Raw genomic sequence first — 21,357 nt, 5'->3', positions numbered from 1 at the left:
GAATCAGAACTTCCCACAGCACACAATGTAGCAAGCGGCCGGAGCCGCTCGCTTCATTGTGTGAACTGACATAGTTTTCTACGGCTGCAATTCACTGAATTGCGGCCGCAGAAAACTGACATGGGGAATGCAAAAAGTTTTCCCTAATCTGCTCCTAGTTTTTCCCTGTCAATGGCTTGCTATTTCATTGTGCTGTCTTGTGCATGACCCTGTGGTATCATCGAAAGAATAATATTTACAATAATGAGTACATATGTCTAACTTTAATAAGAAGTCAGTCAAACCAAAAAAAGTAAAAACAAGTATAATGATTTTGCAAACAAACAGTATACTGTAAAAGTTTTTTGTGTTTCACATGAGCATTCTATTTGTGCACGCTACATGTAGTAAATGTATAACAAAGGTTAAGCTTTCAGACAGGCAGTATGGTGTATGACTGGTCAGATCTGTACCATGAATTGTTAAAATACCAGGTAAACGGTAGAAATAAGAAGGCAGGTATTTAGAGACTCACAATGCGGAAGCTGTGCAATACTTGCTGTGTGGCAGTAGGCAGAGAGTAACACTGGATGACTTTTGTCTTGGACACTGACAATGCTTAAACCAAGGTAGGACAATGCAATACAGTCTGGAGTATGGAAAGTGTGGTTACACTGTGGTGGGTTCAAGCAATGAAATGGTCGAACAGTAGGAGGTGATCGAGTAACCTGTTCTGCCAGATTTTGTGTTGACCACAGCTTAGTGTATTGACTTTTTTCCAGCCCTGTGTGTTTTTTTTTCTCCAGCAATAATTTCACTTCCCTGCAAATAGCCATTATGCTTTGTGCAGGGAGGGGCGCAGCTGTGAGAACTGAATGGAATTTGCATGGTTCAATGCAAGCTCATGTCTTTGATTCTATGGAGAGACACAATGGCTGTACATCTGAAATTACCTTGCTAAGTTTCACACTGCCTTACAAATAACCACTCAGCTGGCAAGGCCTGTTTTACAGCATCTGAGCTACAACTCCCATCATCAGCCTCTTATGTGCAACACTGATTACATCCTATTCAATGGGACCACTACAGATCAATACATTTGGAAGAAACAAATAATTACATGGTACCATCTCTACTGTGCAAAAAGTTTCTCTCGACTACCTGTAATACCTGCTATTACAGTCACCTGGTTGCTGTCTTGCCATTTTTTAAAAAAATAGTATGGAGGTTATGTAGAATAAGTTTAGTACCTTTATATATGACTCCCTACATCAGTTGGAATCCACAATTTGTAGATGTTTAATTGTATTGTGCTGACATAGGGGGATAAGAAGAGCTTGCCATGCTCAGGTCAATATAGCTGTCATATTCATGAGGTGAATACAGGGCTGGGGCAGCAGATATTTAGGGTGTTGCCACTAATCACAATAGTTTCGAAAAAAAACACACAGACACACACATACAGAGAAACAAAGGTGTGCCCCTGGCGTGTTCACAGGAGAGGGCTGGGTAAGACCTGCCACCTCCTACTCCTCCCCCGTCTCTTGGTTTACACTCTCCCTGAGTCCAGAGGCACAGAGCTGTAGAGCAAACAGGAGGGAGCTCTGTGCCTGTACTGCTTGATCCCTGATATCCTGCACTTGTATTAGAACTATTTTGGCTTTGCTATTGACTTTCCTTTTCTAAACTTTTTGCCACCACTGGAAACTGTGGCCCCTGACTGGGCTAGCTTTACCTGTCCTGAAAGACGCTTCCCCTCCCACATTTGCAGACGTAGATTAATTTTCCCTTTCAAGGCGAATGCTTTGTCGGCTATAGATCTGACAACAACATGAGTATTAACGGAGGGTCCCATACCCGGATCAATACCTTAGGCAGGCTCACAAGAGCGGAGTCTGGCCCGGATCTATCTGGCAGGTATGAGATGAACAACCACCACAAAATGGTTGTTGGAGGAGGAGGCGGAGGAATGATGCCGCAGAAGACTTACTACATCCAGCAGTCTTACAGTGAACACACCGGAGATGGCTATGGGTGAGAACCTTATAAATATTCTATGGTGCACTATAATTAACAAGTGGCCTTTGCACTTACCTAATGTCAGTAAACTATCGGGCAGCTGTTTTACTTTACACCCAAACTGGAGAATCTTCTATAAGATAACTTTTTGTTACCTTAAGGGTATGTTCACATGCTTCGCATTTAAGGCAGATTTCACTTTTTTTACTGGTTAATCTGGAATAAATCTAAAGCAGATCAACAACATGTACAACAGCAAATCGCAGTGTGTGAACATGTCCTAATAGTGGATGGTTGTGTGTTATATAATATTGTTCATTGGGCCCTGTTCACTTAGTGCAGTGGATGCATTTTTTTTTTTAAATGCAATTTAGGAAATTAAAGATTTCTATTCTTTGTAATTACTACAGTTTTGCCCAAGAAATACTGCACTAACGCTGTCTGAATGGCCAACCAGTATTATTGCAAGGGCAGCTAATGCAAACTTTATATGAATGTTAATGATAGTATACTGCTAATAGGAGTCCTCAAAGTCTTTGTTTCCCAAGACTTAGCTTATTGTTTCACACTATAATTATATTATACTACGCACCTAGCAATCTGATGAGTAAAACTACTGCTGAAAATAATTTGGCATGCCACATATGTTTTTAAAATTAAAAATACATTTTATACCTAAAGATCTTCTGCTTGGCGTCAATGCAAACCTCATACAATGTGTCAATTTCCAGCAAATAGTATGCATGGTCACTGTCTCATGACTACTACACAATACTTACAGTCAGTGTAATGTAGAAAATGCGGCAGACAGATAAGTTTCTATTTGGCAGCTCTCGAGGAGCTCACCACCATACACTGTAGCTTTACCTACTGTAAATAATTTACCATGTTGTGAACTTCCCTGGAAAATATGGAAATGCTATTTGAACTTCTTGTAATGGTCACGTACCTAGTGTAATATATGGTTTGTTCTGAATGTGTTGCAATCTTTCACTTCATGGCAATTGTCAGGGTGCTCTACCCTCCCCCCATTGCTAAGGTGAATAAGACAGGTCAGGCCCTGAGATGAGATCACTAGGCAAAGTTGCTGAGCAGACTGAGGAATTTTTTTGTTTCTGCTCGAAGCATTCTCTCAGGGAAGATAGTGTGTATGGAGGAGGTTTGTCAGGTTACGTTTTATCTTTCATTTCCCACAAGTTCTGTGGACTCCCCCATGGGGAGACAATGCGCAAGCAAAGTTATGATTTACTGCCACGACTGCAGCTTTGTTTTTCCAGTATGGGATTACTCATTACAAATATTATTGTGTAGTCATTAATAAATCTAACCCTATTTCAGTGTTTGACTACAGGGGTCCTCTGTGTTTATTTACATGAGGCTGCATGAATCAGCAAATGGATCTGTAATGAATGGCTGGCGCTGCTGCTGTACATCGATCTTCAGATTTTGCTACTTTTTGGATTATTAATCATTTATGAAAGTTATATAATAATAATAATAATAATAATAATAATAGCACCAACATATTCCACAGTGCTGTACAGAGTTTTTCATCACTCACATTGTTTTGGGGCTCACTATTAGAGATGAGCAAAGTTACAGTAATAAGGAAGCAAAGCAAATCTCTATCTGCTCATCAGCCTGCCACTCCATGCCGCTCCTCCCCGGATGCTGGGAAAGGCTGGATCCAGTCCTGGGAAAACGGGAGAAGATACCCAGGACTGGATCCAGCTTTTCCAAGCACCCGGGAAGGAGCGCCAATCAGTTAAAAGACAGTAGGCTGATGAGCGGATTGTAGAGATAACAAAGTGCTTTGCTTCCTTATTACTTCCTCATCTCTAGTGACAATCTAAATTCCAAATTCACCTATCTGTATTCTCTAGAGCACAGGAGGACACTGGAGTACCAATGCAAACATGGGGAGAACATACAAACTGCTGCCACATGTAGCTTTTAGTGGTATTTGAGCCCAGGACCCTGATGCTGCAAGGCAACAGTGCTAACTACTGAGCCACGATTTTGTAGAACTTATTTACACAGACCTCATCAGACACATGTAAATAATTCATACTGTGCTTGGCCTTGATCTGCTTTTGGGGACTCTTGTATAATATATATATTACAAACTCTTTTTAAGCACATTTCTGCAAACTATTAGAAGGTTGGACAAATCTAACGTGCTGATAGCCTCTATATGCAGGAGATGCCAAGGAGAAGGTTGTGTCTCTTACCTTCCTCCTCAGCGCCGTTTCCGTGCTGTTGGCAGTTTACTCCTCAGTCTGGCCGACCATTAGGAGACCTGCCCCATCCCCATAGTGCCGAGCTGGCCTGCTCCTTCAAATGATAATCAATGGAACAAGTGTGCTGGATAGAAGCTCTGGGGGTGGGGCAGTGCTCCTAACTGTGCTCCAGATCGAGGATTACACTGCTAACGGCACAGGAATGGCGCTGAAGAGGAAGGTAAGAGACATGCATGATAGTCTATCAGCTGGTTAGAGTTGTCTAAGCTGCTGATAGTTCCCCTTTAACAGATCACCCATGTAATATATTTTTTTTAAACTGAATAATATAGTCAGGTTTGAATAGGACATAACACAGAAGCTATTACTTCTATCATGGTGCCAATTCAGCTGCTAAAGGTCTTTTTCCAAGGGACGAACACTCATTTACCTGTAAATCAGGCTATGTAAAAGGGCCAGTAAGAGGCCACCGAATAAGAAAACACCCACTGGTTGGCTGACAGGATCTTTTGTACAGTCCGTAATCTCCCCTCCCCTGTATGACGCGGCTCCGTTCATTCTAAGAGAGCCGCGTCATACAGGGGAGGGAATTCCCTCCCACTGGGGGCGGGTGGGACACCCTCCAGTGCTTGAGCACCGGCCGATTCCCGTGCATAGAACGGCGCCGTGCACGGGAAAGGGGCCTCGTTGTGAAAAACAGACCGCGGCACCGGCTTCCCCGTGCCACCGCCGTTCGATAGGCTGGTTCAGGTTAAAGAGGATGTACCAGGTGGTACATCCTCTTTAAGTGTATTTTTTTTAGCTTGCAAAACTTTTGCAGAAACATAGTAGAATCTTAATTAAATCTTCCAGAATGGAAAATATTGACAACCTGTATTGTCAAAAAATGCTCTGCTAGATCTGAGTGGTTGGATATTGTGTGTCAAATATATTGGATATAAACAGAGCAGTCCCTTCAGACTATCTGCTACCTCCTAATTGTAACTCTGTAATACAATATGTGGGCACATAAATTTTTAACAGTATGCGTCTTGATTATTAGTGGAATAATAGAATATTTGTATATCCTGTGGCACTCTCTGATGGTCTTACTATATAAATTGGTCTTCTATTATGATGATGCAATGTGTAAACAAGTAATGGTGAAAAAGAGAGTCCCATATACTCCTGCCAGGTTGATAAATAACCTCTGGAATTCTCCAGCTAGCTTGGAGGCAGGGAGGGGTAAGATGACAGATAGGCAGCTACTCTTTACAATGTGGGTGTGCTACATTTCTTTCCCATACATTTCTACCTAGGATCTTCTAGAAGTAACCAGCAGCCCACTGTCCAAGCAGTGAGTTGATTTTGGCCGTCCCATGTGTTTGAACGCTCCCTCTATGGGTTAACAGCTGCTGCTTGTGTGACCTCACATTCCAGAATCACTCCCTGTCCTATAAACCTCAGATAAAGGACCAGTCTAAGGACAAAACTCAGCACAGTAAATCTCTGCTATTGTCTCCATTCCATTATTGCTTCTCTGCTGCTACTTTATGTCCTGTGGTTGTATAGCATGTGAAGTATATGTAGTTCTGTGTTATAGTTATTTATCTGCTAGATATAATGATCTATGTATGTACAATTTGTCTGTAAAGCTCTTTATGCAAATGATGACTTCCTTATGGCAGTGTGCGATATGATCTTTGCTCACTGACCACTTTTATTACATGCTAGTGTCAATAATAGTCACCGATTACTCATCCTGTGTATGTCTAGCTTCATGGATGTAGGGAAATGGTAATACGGAGAGAGACTACAAATTCAGCGTCCATACACATGACAGAGGCCTGTACACTGATCCTGTATGACTCCTAAAGAAACATGCTTTGCACTTAATCTAACAAAAAAAAAATATTCTCCGTCCATGTGCGCCCGCATCCCAATGCACCATAGCACACAATGGAAAGTGTGGCCAGAGCAGCACTTTCCGTTGTGTGAGCTGTCAGTGTAGTGCAGCCACAGTTTTACCTGCGTGTATACACACCGGACGGGATTCCATTGACTGCAGTGCAACGTAAATGTTCTATTACAATGGCCATGACTAATAGAAAATTTACGTTGTGTGAACTTAGCCTAAAACTGTACCATTACCTATAAAGTATACCAGTTAGAGATGAGCAAATCTATTCATAGATTTGACCCAAATCTGTGGAATTGGGAGGCATGAAGCTGGACTCTGCAATGGGACTAGTAAGTGAATTTTGCTCTGCCATGGCAGAAGGTAGCAGGGCACTTGTCTGGGATGGTTGAGAGCTACGCCATGTCTATTCTCTGTCACGTCAAGTGACATAACCCAGGACTTGGAGGTGCTGGCTGTAACTAGGGCTTATTTTTGGAGTATAATACAATATAAGATACAAACAGCTACAAGATATTTCTCAGTTCTGACTTTATCCTAGGACCCCTGCGGTGCAAGGCTGCACTACTAACTAGTTAACCATGTTGCCTTTTCTCATCTGAGAGACCATGGGAAACTCAAAACTGTTCGCTGTACATGCTCCACTTGATACATTGCATAGGATAGCTTGACCTATAATATTACAAACTGATACTTTTTATGAGGATAGCTGCTTTTAAGCCTATATGTCTATGAATTCACTTCTCACATGGGCAACAAAACATGACTTGGCTGTAACCTTATATATCAGGCCAATATCAACATGCACTTTGTCAAGTTTGTAGGGAAGCTTTGAATTACTCCCATTTCCTGCATAGCTTCTATTCTAGTTGTATTTAATCAAAAGTCAACTCGTATGCCATTGGGCTTGCACTAGAGCCCAGTAACAACTGCAACACCCACTAAAGCTAAGGGTCCATTTACACAGAAAGATTATCTGACAAAGATTTGAAGCCAAAGCCAGGAATGGATTTTAAAAGGAGAAATCTCAGGCTTTCCTTTATGACCTGATCTCTGTTTATAGTCTGTTTCTGGCTTTGACTTCAAATCTTTGGCAGATAATCTGTCAGATAATCTTTCTGTGTAAATGGACCCTAATGCTAAGTTTACACGGAGCGATAATTGGCCCGATCGTACGATTAACGATTTCGAAGTAACGATTTTTTTTTATAACGATCAGTGTTTAGATGGAACGATATATCGTACAGAAAATGCGATCGCTTAAGCCTATCTCACACATAGGTAAAATCAGTAAACGACTGTTTACACGGAACGTTCAGCGAATTTTTGACGAACGATGATTTAAGAACATGTTAAAAGATCAAAATGAACGATTTATCGATCGTTCGCCGCGTTTACACGTACGATTATTGTTCGAATTCGATCGTTATGGCGAAAATTCGCCCGATAATCGTTCTGTGTAAACGTAGCATTAGTCTCTATCGACTGGTTACCAAATCAGTGAAACTAAAGGAATATTATTTATAAACTGGCATAGTAGGTGGCCAAGGAACCTCTGTCCTTTGGTAATTATGTAGAATGAAGAATGTGTTAATGAATGAGCACTGCATATGTTATACATACAATGCAATTTTTCTTCTTTTAAGATGCCCTAGGGCTAGGCAGGTAGGAACATGGCTGACGGATGTACATCTATAAAAAATATAATTCTTTACTAAAGCTGTAGACTAGGAAAATTCATTAGTTAATTTATTCACTGGAAAGCAACCAAGTAAGTCACTTCTAGGCTATGTTCCCACCACAGGATTTTATTAACATCTATTGTCATTGACATGATCATTATTTGTGGCCATCTATTAGTAATAAAACCCTGCAAGCGTGCAAGAGTGCAAACATAGCTCTATAGTGATGTAATAAGGAAGCACATTTTTCTTTTGGCATACCCTGGGAGTAGTCCTAGAAATTCAGTCCTAGCCTGGAGTGCTATATAAGAAGAAAAGCCTGAAGAATAGGTCACATTTGCACCCAGGTGGAATATTATTAATCCACGCCCTTAAAGGGGTATTCTGAAGAAGTTACTCCTTTTGGGCCAATTCGCATGGAGCTCTCCGCCACGGAATCCCTTCTGCCTCAGTGTCACACAGTGTGTCTATGGAAGGACTCATGCGCCTCCACTGAAAGAATTGACATGTCCATTCTTTAAGCAAAGAGCGTCGGAAGCGGAGGCGCGCAAGCCCTCCTATTGACATACTGAGGCAGGAGGAATTCTGTCGCTTTGGCTCCTTGTGAACTGGCCCTTACCCCTAAAATAGGGGACACTAGCTTATCACTAGCTGTGATAAGGGACAACATTCTTTCCCTATGGGACTACAAAATTCTACACTCCGTTTATTCCTGGGAAAGGTTTAAAGTAACCAACCTTCTAAAACTATCAGAATTCATGCTGTACCCAGACTAGACAAATAAACAATAATTTGCCTTGGGCAACATCACAGTAGGAGCCAGGTCTTCTCCTATGTGTACTATTTTCTCATGAGGATCTAATGCTTTTATTCCTTTAGAATAAATGTAGTATGAAATGTAAAGTATACTTCTACGAGGCGGTACTTTGAGCAATGGACAGCAGTTCCTTATAAATCTCTGCAGTATTGTTTCCCATATAGAGATGCCATATTAAGAAATGTCATTTGTTCTATGCAATTTTGAACTTTTTGTTCAAAAATTTTTCATTATAGAGTTCTTTAAAACTACAATGAATAGCTTTGTGTTCCTATTCTATGCTGCGCATCAATGGTGTGCAGTTGAACAGCAGGAATTCTTCTCTAATGCTCAGTTGTAGTTATGTGCATATTATACTTCTAACTGGCTCGGCATTTATCTTCTCTTTTAAGTGGTGTTGCTATTTTGGTTTTTGAGGATGCAACCGGGCCTCAATGCCTCATGGCCCAGACAAACAGAACAACAGAACTCGATCGTTTGGCATTTGATTAGCGGTGGCTGCTGAAGTTGGATAAAGCCCTAAGGCTATGTGGAAAACATGGATATAGTCATTGACTGTATCCATGTTTTCCAGATAGCCTTAGGGCTTTATCCAACTTCAGCAGCCACTGCTAATCAAATGCCGAACGATCGAGTTCGGATGGACTTGAGCATACTCGGGGTTCGCTCATCTCTAATTGTATATCATTTGTGCCAAAGTCTAAGAATTTGAAGCCTAATCTTTAATATATCTATGGTTCTGAGTTTATACATTATGTTCAGAACAGTTAGTATCCTCTATACTATACCAGTGCTTCTCAAATTTTTTCTACTGGAGCCTCACCCAACAGACCAAGGCAATGCCTGGGCCTCACCAGACTGACCAAGAGGATGCCTGGGCCTCACTATCTGTGGTGAAAGTCCATTTAAAAGCTGAAAATAATGCTAGGGCTACCTTTCACCCATCTCCCAAGCTCTATATACTAATAACGTAAGTAAAAAAATAAATGAATAATGTTGTTAAAATGGAGATCTTTGCAAACAGAAAAAAGGACTAAGCAGAACATAGTTACTTTTGTGAAAACTGCCTGCCCAGCTGGGCCTCACCAACAACTAGGGGGCGCCTCACTGGTGAGGCCCACCTCACAGTTTGAGAAGCACTGCTCTATGGAATGGTCAATATTCCTTGATCTCCTCTTCTTACATATTAATGTTTGCTTTTTAAGTGACTTCACAGCAAGGTATTTAAAGTGAATGTAACATCAGGTACATTTGCTTTAAAGGGGTTATCCAGTGCTACAAAAACTTGGCCACTTTCTTTCAGAGACAACACGACTATTTTTTCCAGTTCAGGTGCGGTTTGCAATTAAGCTCCATTCACTTCAATGGAATTGAGTAGAAAAACCCTGCCCAAGCTGGAGACAAGAGTGGGGCTGTCTCTAGAAGAAAGTGGCCATGTTTTTGTAGCACTGGATAACCCCTTTAAGCTCGCTGTGTATAGTTATGATTAGATGTGAATTTACACAATACAAGCTGCATATGTTAAAGTGTTAATGTCATTTGTAATAATTTGTAAGTTACTGATGGCACTTACTCACTGCGATCCTGAGGTGCAGCAAAATGACAGTAACACTTTGAGGCTATGTTCACACTACGTATATTTCAGTCAGTATTGTGGTCCTCATATTGCAACCAAAACCAGGAATGGATTAAAAACACAGAAAGGATCTGTCCACACAATGTTGAAATTGAGTGGATGGCCGCCATATAACAGTAAATAACGGCCATTATTTCAATATAACAGCCGTTGTTTTAAAATAAAAGCAAATATTTGCCATTAAATGGCGGCCATCCACTTAATTTCAACATTGAGTGAACAGAGCCTTTCTGTGTTTTCAATCCACCCCTGGTTTTGGTTGCAATAAGAGGACCACAATACTGACTGAAATATACGTAGTGTGAACCCAGCCTAAAGGTAAATCCAATATGTGTTAACCTGAAGATAAGACTAATGCACCAGTATTGCCAGATTTCTGAGCTCATGTGGAGGTTCCAGGTGTCATATTTGAAAGACAGGGGTGATGATTGGTTTTGCCCCCCCCCCCCCCCCCCCCCCCCCACACACACACACAATCTTTTCCAATATTCTGCAAATGCTGGCTTTGCAATAATTCACACCTTAACTAGTGTTGTAGGCATTGTAGCTCTCACAAGGTATCCTGATGGTAGGAGGATGGGTCATTGTTTTCCATAAGATTTACAGTCCAGCTTGAAATAACAATTCGAGTGCTTCCATGAGCCAATAAAAGCATTCCACAAGAGCTTGAAGATAGCAAGTAGAGGGGTATTTGTTTATTTACTTACTGCTTGCCTATGCAGGCAATTGTATGCTGTATATAGACGAGCAATAGGTAAACAAAGACTTACCCATGAGGCCAATGAATGACTTTTATCTGCAAAGGTATTAGCCATTGTAAACATGCTGTCTATTGTTACGTGGAAAATTAGACCTACACAATAGATGGGGACCTCCTGACTTTTCCCCATCAGTAAGGGAAGAAGGATCAGGCAGTTGGATATGAACATGCCCAGTCCTTTTATTATCAAGGAAGTTGGGTTTCTGGCAGCAGCGTGACTTCCCTCTCCCTATTCACAATACATGAACACCCACTAGGGCTGGGCCTGTATGTGTACAGGGGTGAATTGAAAGAGATCTTGTGACCCTATGTATTTTTTAACTTTTGGTATAGACATTGTAAAAAAGCTACTTTTCCTCCAAGAGAGAGAGACGTTTTGGACATTTCTTGGGCTAACCAGGGAAAGGTTTTTAAGGGCCATCAATCCCTGTATACAGAGCAGGTTATTTATGAACTAAACTATAAGAAAAGACCAAGGGGGAGATTTATCAAACTGGTGTAAAGTAGAATTGTCTTAGTTGCCCCTAGCAACCAATCAGATTCCACCTTTCATTCTTCACAGACTCTTTAAAAAATAAAAGGTGGAATTCGGTTGCTAGGGGCAACTTAGACAACTCTAATTTACACCAGTTTGATAAATCTCCCCCCATGACTCCAATGCCCATTCCAAAACTCTTCTGCTGGACCTCCTTAGTCCATTATTGTGTCAGAACCTGGAGACTCTGGGAGAATTACCTCATTGACCAGTGAACCAGATTATATATGCATCGAATGTTTAAAGGAGTTGCCTAAGAAAATAATGAACATTTTTTTTTTCTGGATTCTGACCATTTTGTTCCTGGGGAGATAAGCCAGTGCAAATGTCATCTGACAGCGGCTTACCCTTCCTCTCACCATTGAGAACACATGACTGTTTGGCCTGCTGTTCATGTGTATAGGGAGATCAGGAGAGAGAGCTGTTAAATATGTGAGGCCACTTTAATTCTATAGACACTCATTTTATTATACAGACCATAGGCTGGACTTTCATAAATTACTCCTGAGTCTTCACTTTAATTGCTGTCTATAACCACACCTATATGTTATTACTCATACAAATTCATGAAGCTCATAAAAAGTTTATGACTTATACAAGGGGTTTGTTAAGGAGTGACCCAGAATTAAATGGCTTACTATTATTATTGAATTTAGCATTTATAAGGAAACACTGAGCGTTTTGCCACTCATGTTAAGTATTAATGTACATTTATATGTCAGAAGGCACCAGCTTTCATTGGAATGGGTTTGCCCATATTGACAGCAGAAGATTCTCTATTAACCCTGGACACCTTTAGGAGCCAACAGCACTGCCTGAAGGAGTGTTGTATGTTCCAGGTGGACCACAAGACCGATACCACCCAGAAAAAAACAACAAAAAAATCCAAATGTGGGGCTATTGTATTCGTGTGTCAGTTTTTGTAGAGTCATAGATGATGTATCCCTATAAAACAAGAGTTTACAGAACAATGGGAACATTAATAGTAATTTTGCCATCAGTTTTTACACAAATAAGTGTCTCAAAAAAATGCTTATTACCAAAAATCAGCTTGTGTAAAAATACCAGCAATCAGCCTATGAGTTCTCTCCTGACTGGATCTTTTGTGCAGTCCATTACATGTAAGTTGCACATCGCGCTGAGTAAACGGGATCTTCGTCTGACAATGATGCACTGAATAGGCCGCACAAATAATGTAGCAGCCCGGCCCCATGACTGAACGAGGACTCATCTCAGAGTTCAGCACTTGCATGCTGCAGCAAACTCCGTCCATGTAAATGGACCTTTACAATCAAATTTCTGCTTCTCGTGGATTTGCATTTACAGATCTGATTTTTCTCCCTCCAGGGGAAGATAAAGGCCAATGTCTATCTCCTTCAGCTTCCTAATTTCTTCAGAGCAGGCATCTGTTCTCGGCACATTTTGTTTAAAAGGACTAAAGATTACCTTTAGCTCATAGGTATTCATTGTTTTCCAGCATGGCTCATGTTACTAGTGTGATAAGATTCTCCAGAGTATAGTAATAACAACATGGTTACAGTGCACTCGAGGTCTTTAAAATGTATGATTTGTGAGTGTCAAGAGATTTAAATAAAACCTGTTCAGAGGGTATGTCTCAAGGTGTGTAGTATGGCTGCTTTATGTATCTAAGCCTTCATTTATGCAGTAGTTTTATTCCAAGATTCTAGCTATGTTGTGCCTTTTTTCCAATGAAAAAGAAGAAGCCAGATACTTCCTTTTCCTCTCATAAAGGTTGGCAGCATACTAACACAGCATTCACAAAATAGATTAGAGAGAAGGTTCTGACTAGAGATGAGCCTGTCTAAATAAAGCGAGCAGCAGGGAGCGCAGCAGAGTTGAAAGGCTTCGCTGCTGTTTCTTCTTCGCATTTTTAGTTGGGACCTAGAAGACCTTCTTTGATTGACAAATAAGCAGTGTAAGGACTGAGAAGGGAAAGTTCTATTGTTGTGCTTGTAAGCGATGACTATTGATGGTCATACAACTTCAAAAACTGATGGCCAGCAGCTTATCTTCCTGTAAAAAGGGGGCAGGTGGTGATCTTTCCATCAAGCTATCCTAACCTATCTCCACTGACATCATCTGTTCGTGGTCATTATGGAGAGCCCCATACACCTTAGATTGAAAGCCAAACCCACCGCAAGTGGTGGGCTATGGCCAACTGAAGTGCACGGTGTATTGGGGACCTTTAGAGAGTCCAGTTAAAAATGACAGGAAAAAATGTCTGAGTGCTGATATGGTTGCCCAATAGCTGTCATTTATTGTAATATATATTTGCCTATAATCATTCTCCGGGGATTATTTACTTACTATGAGACTTAAGCCCCTATTACACGGGGCGAATGTGAGGAGCATACAAGCACTGCCAGTGCTCGTTTGCTCCTCGTTCCCAGCTTTTCAGCAAGCCGCAGGGAACTGCGGGGGGGCTGCCCGGGTGATTGCTAGATCTTCCGGGCAGCCCATAGAGGATAGCGGCGGTCTGCTACCGCCACTCCTATTCCATGGAGTGATGGCAGCAGATCCTTGCTATCGTTGTCTACCTTGTCTTTTTTTAACATGTTGAAAGACAAACGAAAGCAACGAACGATCAGCTGACATTATTCATGTCAGCTGATCGTTGCCTTCTATTACACAGGATGATTATCTGCCAAATACGGCCAATAATCTTTCCGTGTAATAGGGCCAATACCTTTTATCATAAGTGTCTTGGCATGCAGTATTGTGGTTTGCAATAAATTAGAATATCAACAAAAAGTTATTTTTTTCAGTAATTCAATTCAAAAAGTGAAAGTGACTTCATATATTCTATAGAGTCATTACATACAGAGTGAACTTTTTCAAGCGTTTATTTCTGTTAAAGTTGATAATTATGGATTAAAGCCAAGAAAAACCCAAAAGTCAGTATTTCATAAAATTAGAATAATTAACCCAAAACACCTGCAGTGGCTTCCTAGTGTTATAAAAGGTCCCATAGTCTGGTTCAGTATGCAACAAAATCATGGGGAAGACTGCTGACTTGACAGATGTCCAGAAGGCAGTTATTCAGACACTTCACAAGGAGGGTAAGCCACAAAAGTTCATTGCTAAAGAAGTTGGCTGTTCTCAGAGTGCTGTATCAAAGCATATTAATAGACAGTTAAGTGGAAGGAAAATGTGTGGTAGAAAAAGATGCACAAGCAACTGGGAGAACCGCAGTCTTAACAGGATTGTAACGAAAATGGCATTCAAAAATTTGGGAGAGATTTACAAAGAGTGGACTGCTGCTGGAGTCAGTGCTTCAAAAGCGACCACATACAGACATCTGCAGGACATAGGCTACAAGTGTTGCATTCCATGTGTGAAGCCACTCCTACCAATAAGGAAGGCAAGAAGCGTCTTATCTGGGCCATGGAAAAGAATAACTGGACTGTTGATCAGTGGTTTCAGATGAAAGTAAATTTTGCATTTCATTTGGAAATCAAGGTCCCAGAGTCTGGAGGAAGAGTGGAGAGGCACACAATCCAAGCTGTTTGAGGCCTAGTGTGAAGTTTCCTCAATCAGTGATGGTTTGGGGAGCCATGTCATCTGCTGGTGTAGGTTCACTGTTTTTCATTAACACCAAAGTCAACGCTGCCGTCTACCAGGAAACTTTAGAGCACTTCATGCTTCCCTGTGCTGAAAAGATTTTTGTAAATGGAATTTTCATCTTCCAGCAGAATTTGGCACCTGTCCACACTGCCAAAAGTACCAATACCTGGTTTACTAACCACAGCATCACTGTGCTTGATTGGCAGGCAAGCTGGCCAGACCTTAACCCCATAGAGAATTTATAGGGTATTGTCAAGAGGAAGATGAAAGACACCAGACCCAACAATGCAGACGAGCTGAAGGCCGCTATCAAAGCAACCTGGGCTTCAATAACACCTATGCAGTGCCATCAGCTGATCTCCTCCATGCCACGCTGCATTGATGCCGTCATTCATGCAAAAGGTGCCCTGACCCGAGTATTGAGGGCATTTACTGTACAGACTTTTCATTTGGTCGACATTTCTGTGTTAAAGACATATTTTTTTTCCAGTTGGTTTTATATAATAATCAAATTTTCTGAAATTCTGACTTTTTGTTAATATTCTAATTTATTACAAACCACTGTATCTAAAATCATGCAATGGAGACATAGAAATAAACCTATTCATCTTTTTAGCCACAAGTTTATAAATATATAAATGCTGGGAACACGGTACAGTAATGTATTTTTCGTTTTGCGCTTTAACCCCTTTTTTGATTGAAAATATCTTTATTACAATCAGTCGTCGTCAAGCATACATAAACTGCGACGCAGCGCAGCCCAATAAATAAAATAATAATACTCAGCGCAATGATACAACATACAGCACAGGCTCCCTACACTATACATCATACCACCCGCTACACTAACATTCACCCATACATTAACAATCCAATACCAACAAACAATAAAGCAATACAGACAAGTGATGGGGTAAGGGAGAAAGAGGGGGGTAGGGAGGGGAAATCACAGGCCCGAAGCTTTATTGAAGGACAACACAACACAAGGGGAGAGGGGGAAGGAGAGGGGTATCAATCCTCTTCTTCCTGGTCCGATCTGTCCATGATGGAATAGTCTCTGAGCAGGCTGTGGACCAGCCTGCAGCAGTCCAGAAAGGACATACTCTCCTTCTTCAAAATGAGGCGGTTCCTGGCAAGCCATATAGCGTCCTTATAAAAGTTAATAAGGCGCCAGGCCTCCCGGGTTGCCTCATCGCCCAAATTCCCAGGGAACAGGCCTTACAGCACCGCGCAGTGCGTTAGCCTGTTCCTGGGCACACTATCACTGAGTTCAAGTTCCAGGGCGTCCAACAGGCCCTGAGCAAACGGACACTGCCAAAAGAGTTGCAAAGATGTTTCCTCCGTGAAGGGGCAACGGGGGCAGTACCGCGTGTTGCACAGGTTGCGGGCGTGCATCAGTAAATGTACTGACCTGCTTCAGATGTTCACTGTTTACACAAACAGTGACTGGGAGCTGCAACTAAACTTTCAGCTGATAGCTGACAGTTTAGTGTAATTGCCACTGGACCCCCAAAGGGGATCCAGCACAGACAATTGCCGGCATTGGTGGATCAGTAACGGTAATTGGTGTTGTAAAAAAAACACATAGGATTACATTGGAATCTCTGGAAGGAAAATGCAAATTTTTAACTTTTCATTCTTACTTTGCAGGTATTCCTGTGAAATGGCCAAAGGATTAAATAAGTGTAGGAATGTAAAGTTAAAGGGGTATTCCAGGGAAAATCAATAATTTAGCAAAGGAAAGGGTTAACCAAGGTTAACCCTTTCCTAATATACTTACCTGTTGTTTATTGGCCCCCCAAGGAGATCTCCGGTCCGGTCACGTGATCTTCCAGCTTGTGGCTCGGATCCTCTTCTCCTTCCGGTTCGGTGACGTCACCACCCGGCCGGCGTCGCTCTCCGTCTCATTAGCAGCAGAGCACTGAACCCTGACTGGCTTGGTAGCGTGTAGCCAATCAGGGTTCAGTGCTCTGCATCCCCACCACTCTTCAGAGTGGGGGTCCCCCGAGGCTGCAGTAAATTATCAGGGGTCGTCGGGCTCAGTGCCGGTCACCAGTTACATGGGCCGACACTGCACTACAGCAGGTGAATGCGGGGTCTAGCATCCATCATCACTCCGCAGAACCCCCGACCCCTGTGTCAGCGATGCCGACCGAGTCCCGGGAGGGGATGCGGCGGGCGGTATTACTTCATTCATAGCTACCAGACACCCGGCTGCCCGCTGCATCCCTTCCCCCCAGGGACTCAGGGTTGGCATCGGTGGGGAAGTAATGTGTATCGGCTGCTGATCCCTCCCCCCCCCCGGCCCCCCTCCCTGTGTCCCTGTCAGAGATCGCTCACCCCCACCCCCGGAGCGGAGCGTGCTGCTGGCCCCGATCTCTGCACTGGTCTGAAGCACCTGTACTCAGCTGACAGGCGGTGTGTACAGAGCAAGACAGAAATCTCTCCTGCCTCACTCACACAGCGCCTGTCAGCTGAGTACAGGTGCTTCAGACCAGTGCAGAGACCGTGGCCAGCAGCACGCTCTGGGGGTGGGGGTGAGTGATTTCTGACAGGGACACAGGGAGGGGGGCCGGGGGGGATCAGCAGCCGATACACATTACTTCCCCACCGATGCCAACCCTGAGTCCCTGGGGGGAAGGGATGCGGCGGGCAGCCGGGTGTCTGGTAGCTATGAATGAAGTAATGCCGCCCGCCGCATCCCCTCCCGGGACTCGGTCGGCATCGCTGACACAGGGGACGGGGGTCGGGGGGTTCTGCGGAGTGATGATGGATGCTAGACCCCGCATTCACCTGCTGTAGTGCAGTGCCGGCCCATGTAACTGGTGACCGGCACTGAGCCCGACGACCCCTGATAATTTACTGCAGCCTCGGGGGACCCCCACTCTGAAGCGTGAGGGGATGCAGAGCACTGAACCCTGATTGGCTACACGCTACCAAGCCAGTCAGGGTTCAGTGCTCTGCTGCTAATGAGACGGAGAGCGACGCCGGCCGGGTGGTGACGTCACCGAACCGGAAGGAGAAGAGGATTAAAGCCACAAGCTGCAAGATCACATGACCGGACCGGAGATCTCCTTGGGGGGCCAATAAACAACAGGTAAGTATATTAGGAAAGGGTTAACTTTGGTTAACCCTTTCCTTTGCTAAATTATTAATTTTCCCTGGAATACCCCTTTAAATACTTGAAAGGGTGAAGATTTCAAAATGGGTTGAATTGTGGGTGTTTTTAATATACAGGCCTCTAAAATATACTCCAAAACTGAACTGGTGCTTTCTGAGTTTGAAATTTTCACGAACATTTTGAAAATTGCTACTAAACATTTACGGCCTCTAACATCCTAAATAAGTAAAAGCATGTTCACCAAATGCTTTTAAAATAAAGTAGACATGTTATAGAGATGAATTAATAAATAATGAATGTAGTATTACTATTTTCCTTATTGGCAGAGACTTTCAAATGTAGAGAAATGCACTTTTTAAAAAAAAAAAAAAAAAAATTTTAACAACATTTTGGAGTTATACACCAAAAAATTCTAAAGCTATCAACTCAAATTTACCACTAACATAAAGTAGAATATGTCACAAAAAAAACAATCTTAGAATCAGAAGAATTGGTAAAAGCATTCCCAAGTTATTGATGAATAAAGTGACACAGGTCATATTCATAAAATTTGCCTTGGTCCTTAAAGGGTTTTAAAGGAGAAGTCCAGCGAAAATTGTTGTTAAAGAATTGTATTGCCCTCCAAAAGTTATACAAATCACAAATATACACTTATTACAGGAAATGCTTATAAAGTGTTTTTTTTCCCTGCACGTACTACTGCATCAAGGCTTCACTTCCTGGATAAAATGGTGATGTCACGACCCGACTCCCAGAGCTGTGCGGGCTGTGGCTGCTGGAGAGGATGATGGCAGAGGGATGCTCAGTGTCCTGTGTCCCTCAGTGTCCCCCTGCAATCTTCCTCTCCAACAGCCACAGCCTGCACAGTTCTGGGAGTCGGGTCGTGACATCACCATTTTATCCAGGAAGTGAAGCCTTGATGCAGTAGTAAGTGCAGGGGAAAAAGCACTTTATACGCATTTCCCGTAGTAAGTGTATATTGGGGATTTCTATAACTTTTGGGGGGCAATACAATACTCAAATAAATATTTTCGCTGGACTTCTCCTTTTACAGCTGCTTTTAAACACAGCATTTTTTTTAACTACTGCAGTAGTTTTTGAGCTAAAATTATAGGGTCTTATTAGACTTAACGATTTTAAGCGATTAACGATAACCTTCCTGAAATCGTTCACTATAAATCACAACGATAGTTGTTAGTTATGACTGTTTCTAAGATCGTTTACTCCTTCTGATCCCAGCAAAAGAGCGAGTGATGTGTACATTTAGTGAACAATTAACAATGATTTTAGGTTCAGCTCAAAAGATGCAATCAACGACACAAACTATCTTTTTGATTGTTGCCTGCATACACCCAGAACGATTATAATTTAAATTCGAACAATATAGCTATTTTCCACATGATGATAATTATCCTGTGTAATAGGCCCTAAGAGTGGATTCAAAAAGAATAGGAAATATAAAGGACTTACACTTCTGATTCCTGCCAGATCCACTTCTGGTTTTGACTTAAAAACTGCAGTGGCAAATTTTAGAAAAACTGCACTGTGCGACAGCAGCCTAAAGATTTTATTTATTTTTTTTGTACCCAAACCTTTGTAATACGGTAACTTCATTTCCCATTGCCTCACATTATACCATTATTTTTTTTAAAAGTAATGATCTAAACCATCATGTACATGGATCGTGTAAACCTTATTAAAGAGACAGCTGAAGAAAAGACACTATCACTGGCTTATGATAATAATCTATGTGGAGGATTCCACATAGAGGTAGTACAGGTCAAAGCAGAACTCTACTTCTGGAAACTTTTAATTAGTATACGGTGTGTGTGTATATATATATATATATATATATATATATATATATATATATATATATATATAAATTTTATAATCTTTTTTTTTTTTTTTTTACCCTATAGCTATATTAACATGTGGCCTCTATTACATGCTGTTGGTGAAGCTCTGAGAATCAGTTGCAGAGTTTAAGATAAGGGAAGTGTTAAAAAAAAAATTCTGTATGAGAATGACAACTAAACCACTTACTTTACACCAATGCTTGTAAAGTCTGCCCTTATATTCTGACCTTGTGTCAAATAGATTGATTTAGTGATAATTACTGCTGCAGTACATTTTTTTTTTTGGTATCAAGTTTACACCCGTCGTGGTACATAGGCTGGACTGTAACATTATAAGGTGAATGATTTGGTAATTTTCCAACTTAATGGTAAATTAGCTATATATTGTTTTTGTTACCACTTATTAAATGCATCTTAAAGTGAAACTGTCACATTGAAAATGTAGTCTAATCCGCATAAAGAAAAAGAAAAGAAGATGAATATGTAGATTTTTAGCAAAGTTCTTGGATAACTAGAGATTTATTCATGCATTTCTGTGCCTGTTCTGGTCTTAGTAGTAGTGTGGGTTTTCTCTCTCATGTGTGTCTATAGAGAGCGCTGTCAATCAATGAGCAGGGCTGTCCACTAGACTACTTGGCTCAGAATGGGCAGAGATTTCCATGAATAAATGACAAGTTATCCTGGAAATCTGTATACCAACCTATTCGGCCCTCCAGCATGACGCCTACAGATCAAACTGCATTTTCAATATGACAGGTTTCTTTTAAAAACAATAGGATTGGCTGGTGAGATCCAGTTATTATGACTGGATTGAGTGATGTCCCATTCATGCCTGTGCATAGTATAGCTTTATACAATAGATCATGAGAAAAAGAGTCTTCCCACTTATTGATGTAGTTTCTCAAGCTAAAGTCAGGAATTGATGTAACACGAGTTTTTGCATTTCTTTTACACTTGTCCTCTATTTTTAATCCGACTTTGGTTTTAAAGCGTACCTGTCATTTTGATCCCTTACCCGATCGTTAAGCAGTCGCTCCTGTTGCCAGAGGTTTCAGTAACTTATGGATGCAACCACAATTCAGAATATTGCTTGTATATTGATCCGACCTGACGTGGTTGTATTGATAGTTGCCTGAACTTCTGGCGGCAGGAGTGATACTCTTCCGAATCTAGCCAACTGGGCAGATTATCGCTCTGTGTAATAAAGAGAACAATCGTTGTCATTGG

General features: G+C 41.7%; 1 protein-coding gene across 3 annotated transcripts in view; it reads left to right on the top strand.

Annotated features, from left to right (window-relative positions):
- The first annotated feature begins 1,537 nt into the window (after nucleotides 1-1,537).
- Nucleotides 1,538-21,357, top strand: part of DSP (desmoplakin) — a 60,903-nt gene continuing 41,083 nt past the window's right edge. For all 3 annotated transcript variants that reach the window (XM_069958049.1, XM_069958048.1, XM_069958047.1), the window contains exon 1: nucleotides 1,538-2,013. In XM_069958049.1, the coding sequence (XP_069814150.1) occupies nucleotides 1,811-2,013 (203 nt within the window). In that variant the 5' untranslated portion in view covers nucleotides 1,538-1,810. The remainder of the gene's footprint in view (nucleotides 2,014-21,357) is intronic.

This window comes from Dendropsophus ebraccatus, chromosome 2 (assembly GCF_027789765.1).
Source record: "Dendropsophus ebraccatus isolate aDenEbr1 chromosome 2, aDenEbr1.pat, whole genome shotgun sequence".
Lineage (NCBI taxonomy): Eukaryota > Metazoa > Chordata > Amphibia > Anura > Hylidae > Dendropsophus > Dendropsophus ebraccatus.
Note: the sequence above shows the minus strand (reverse complement) of the source record. Positions and strands in the feature narration are given on the sequence as shown.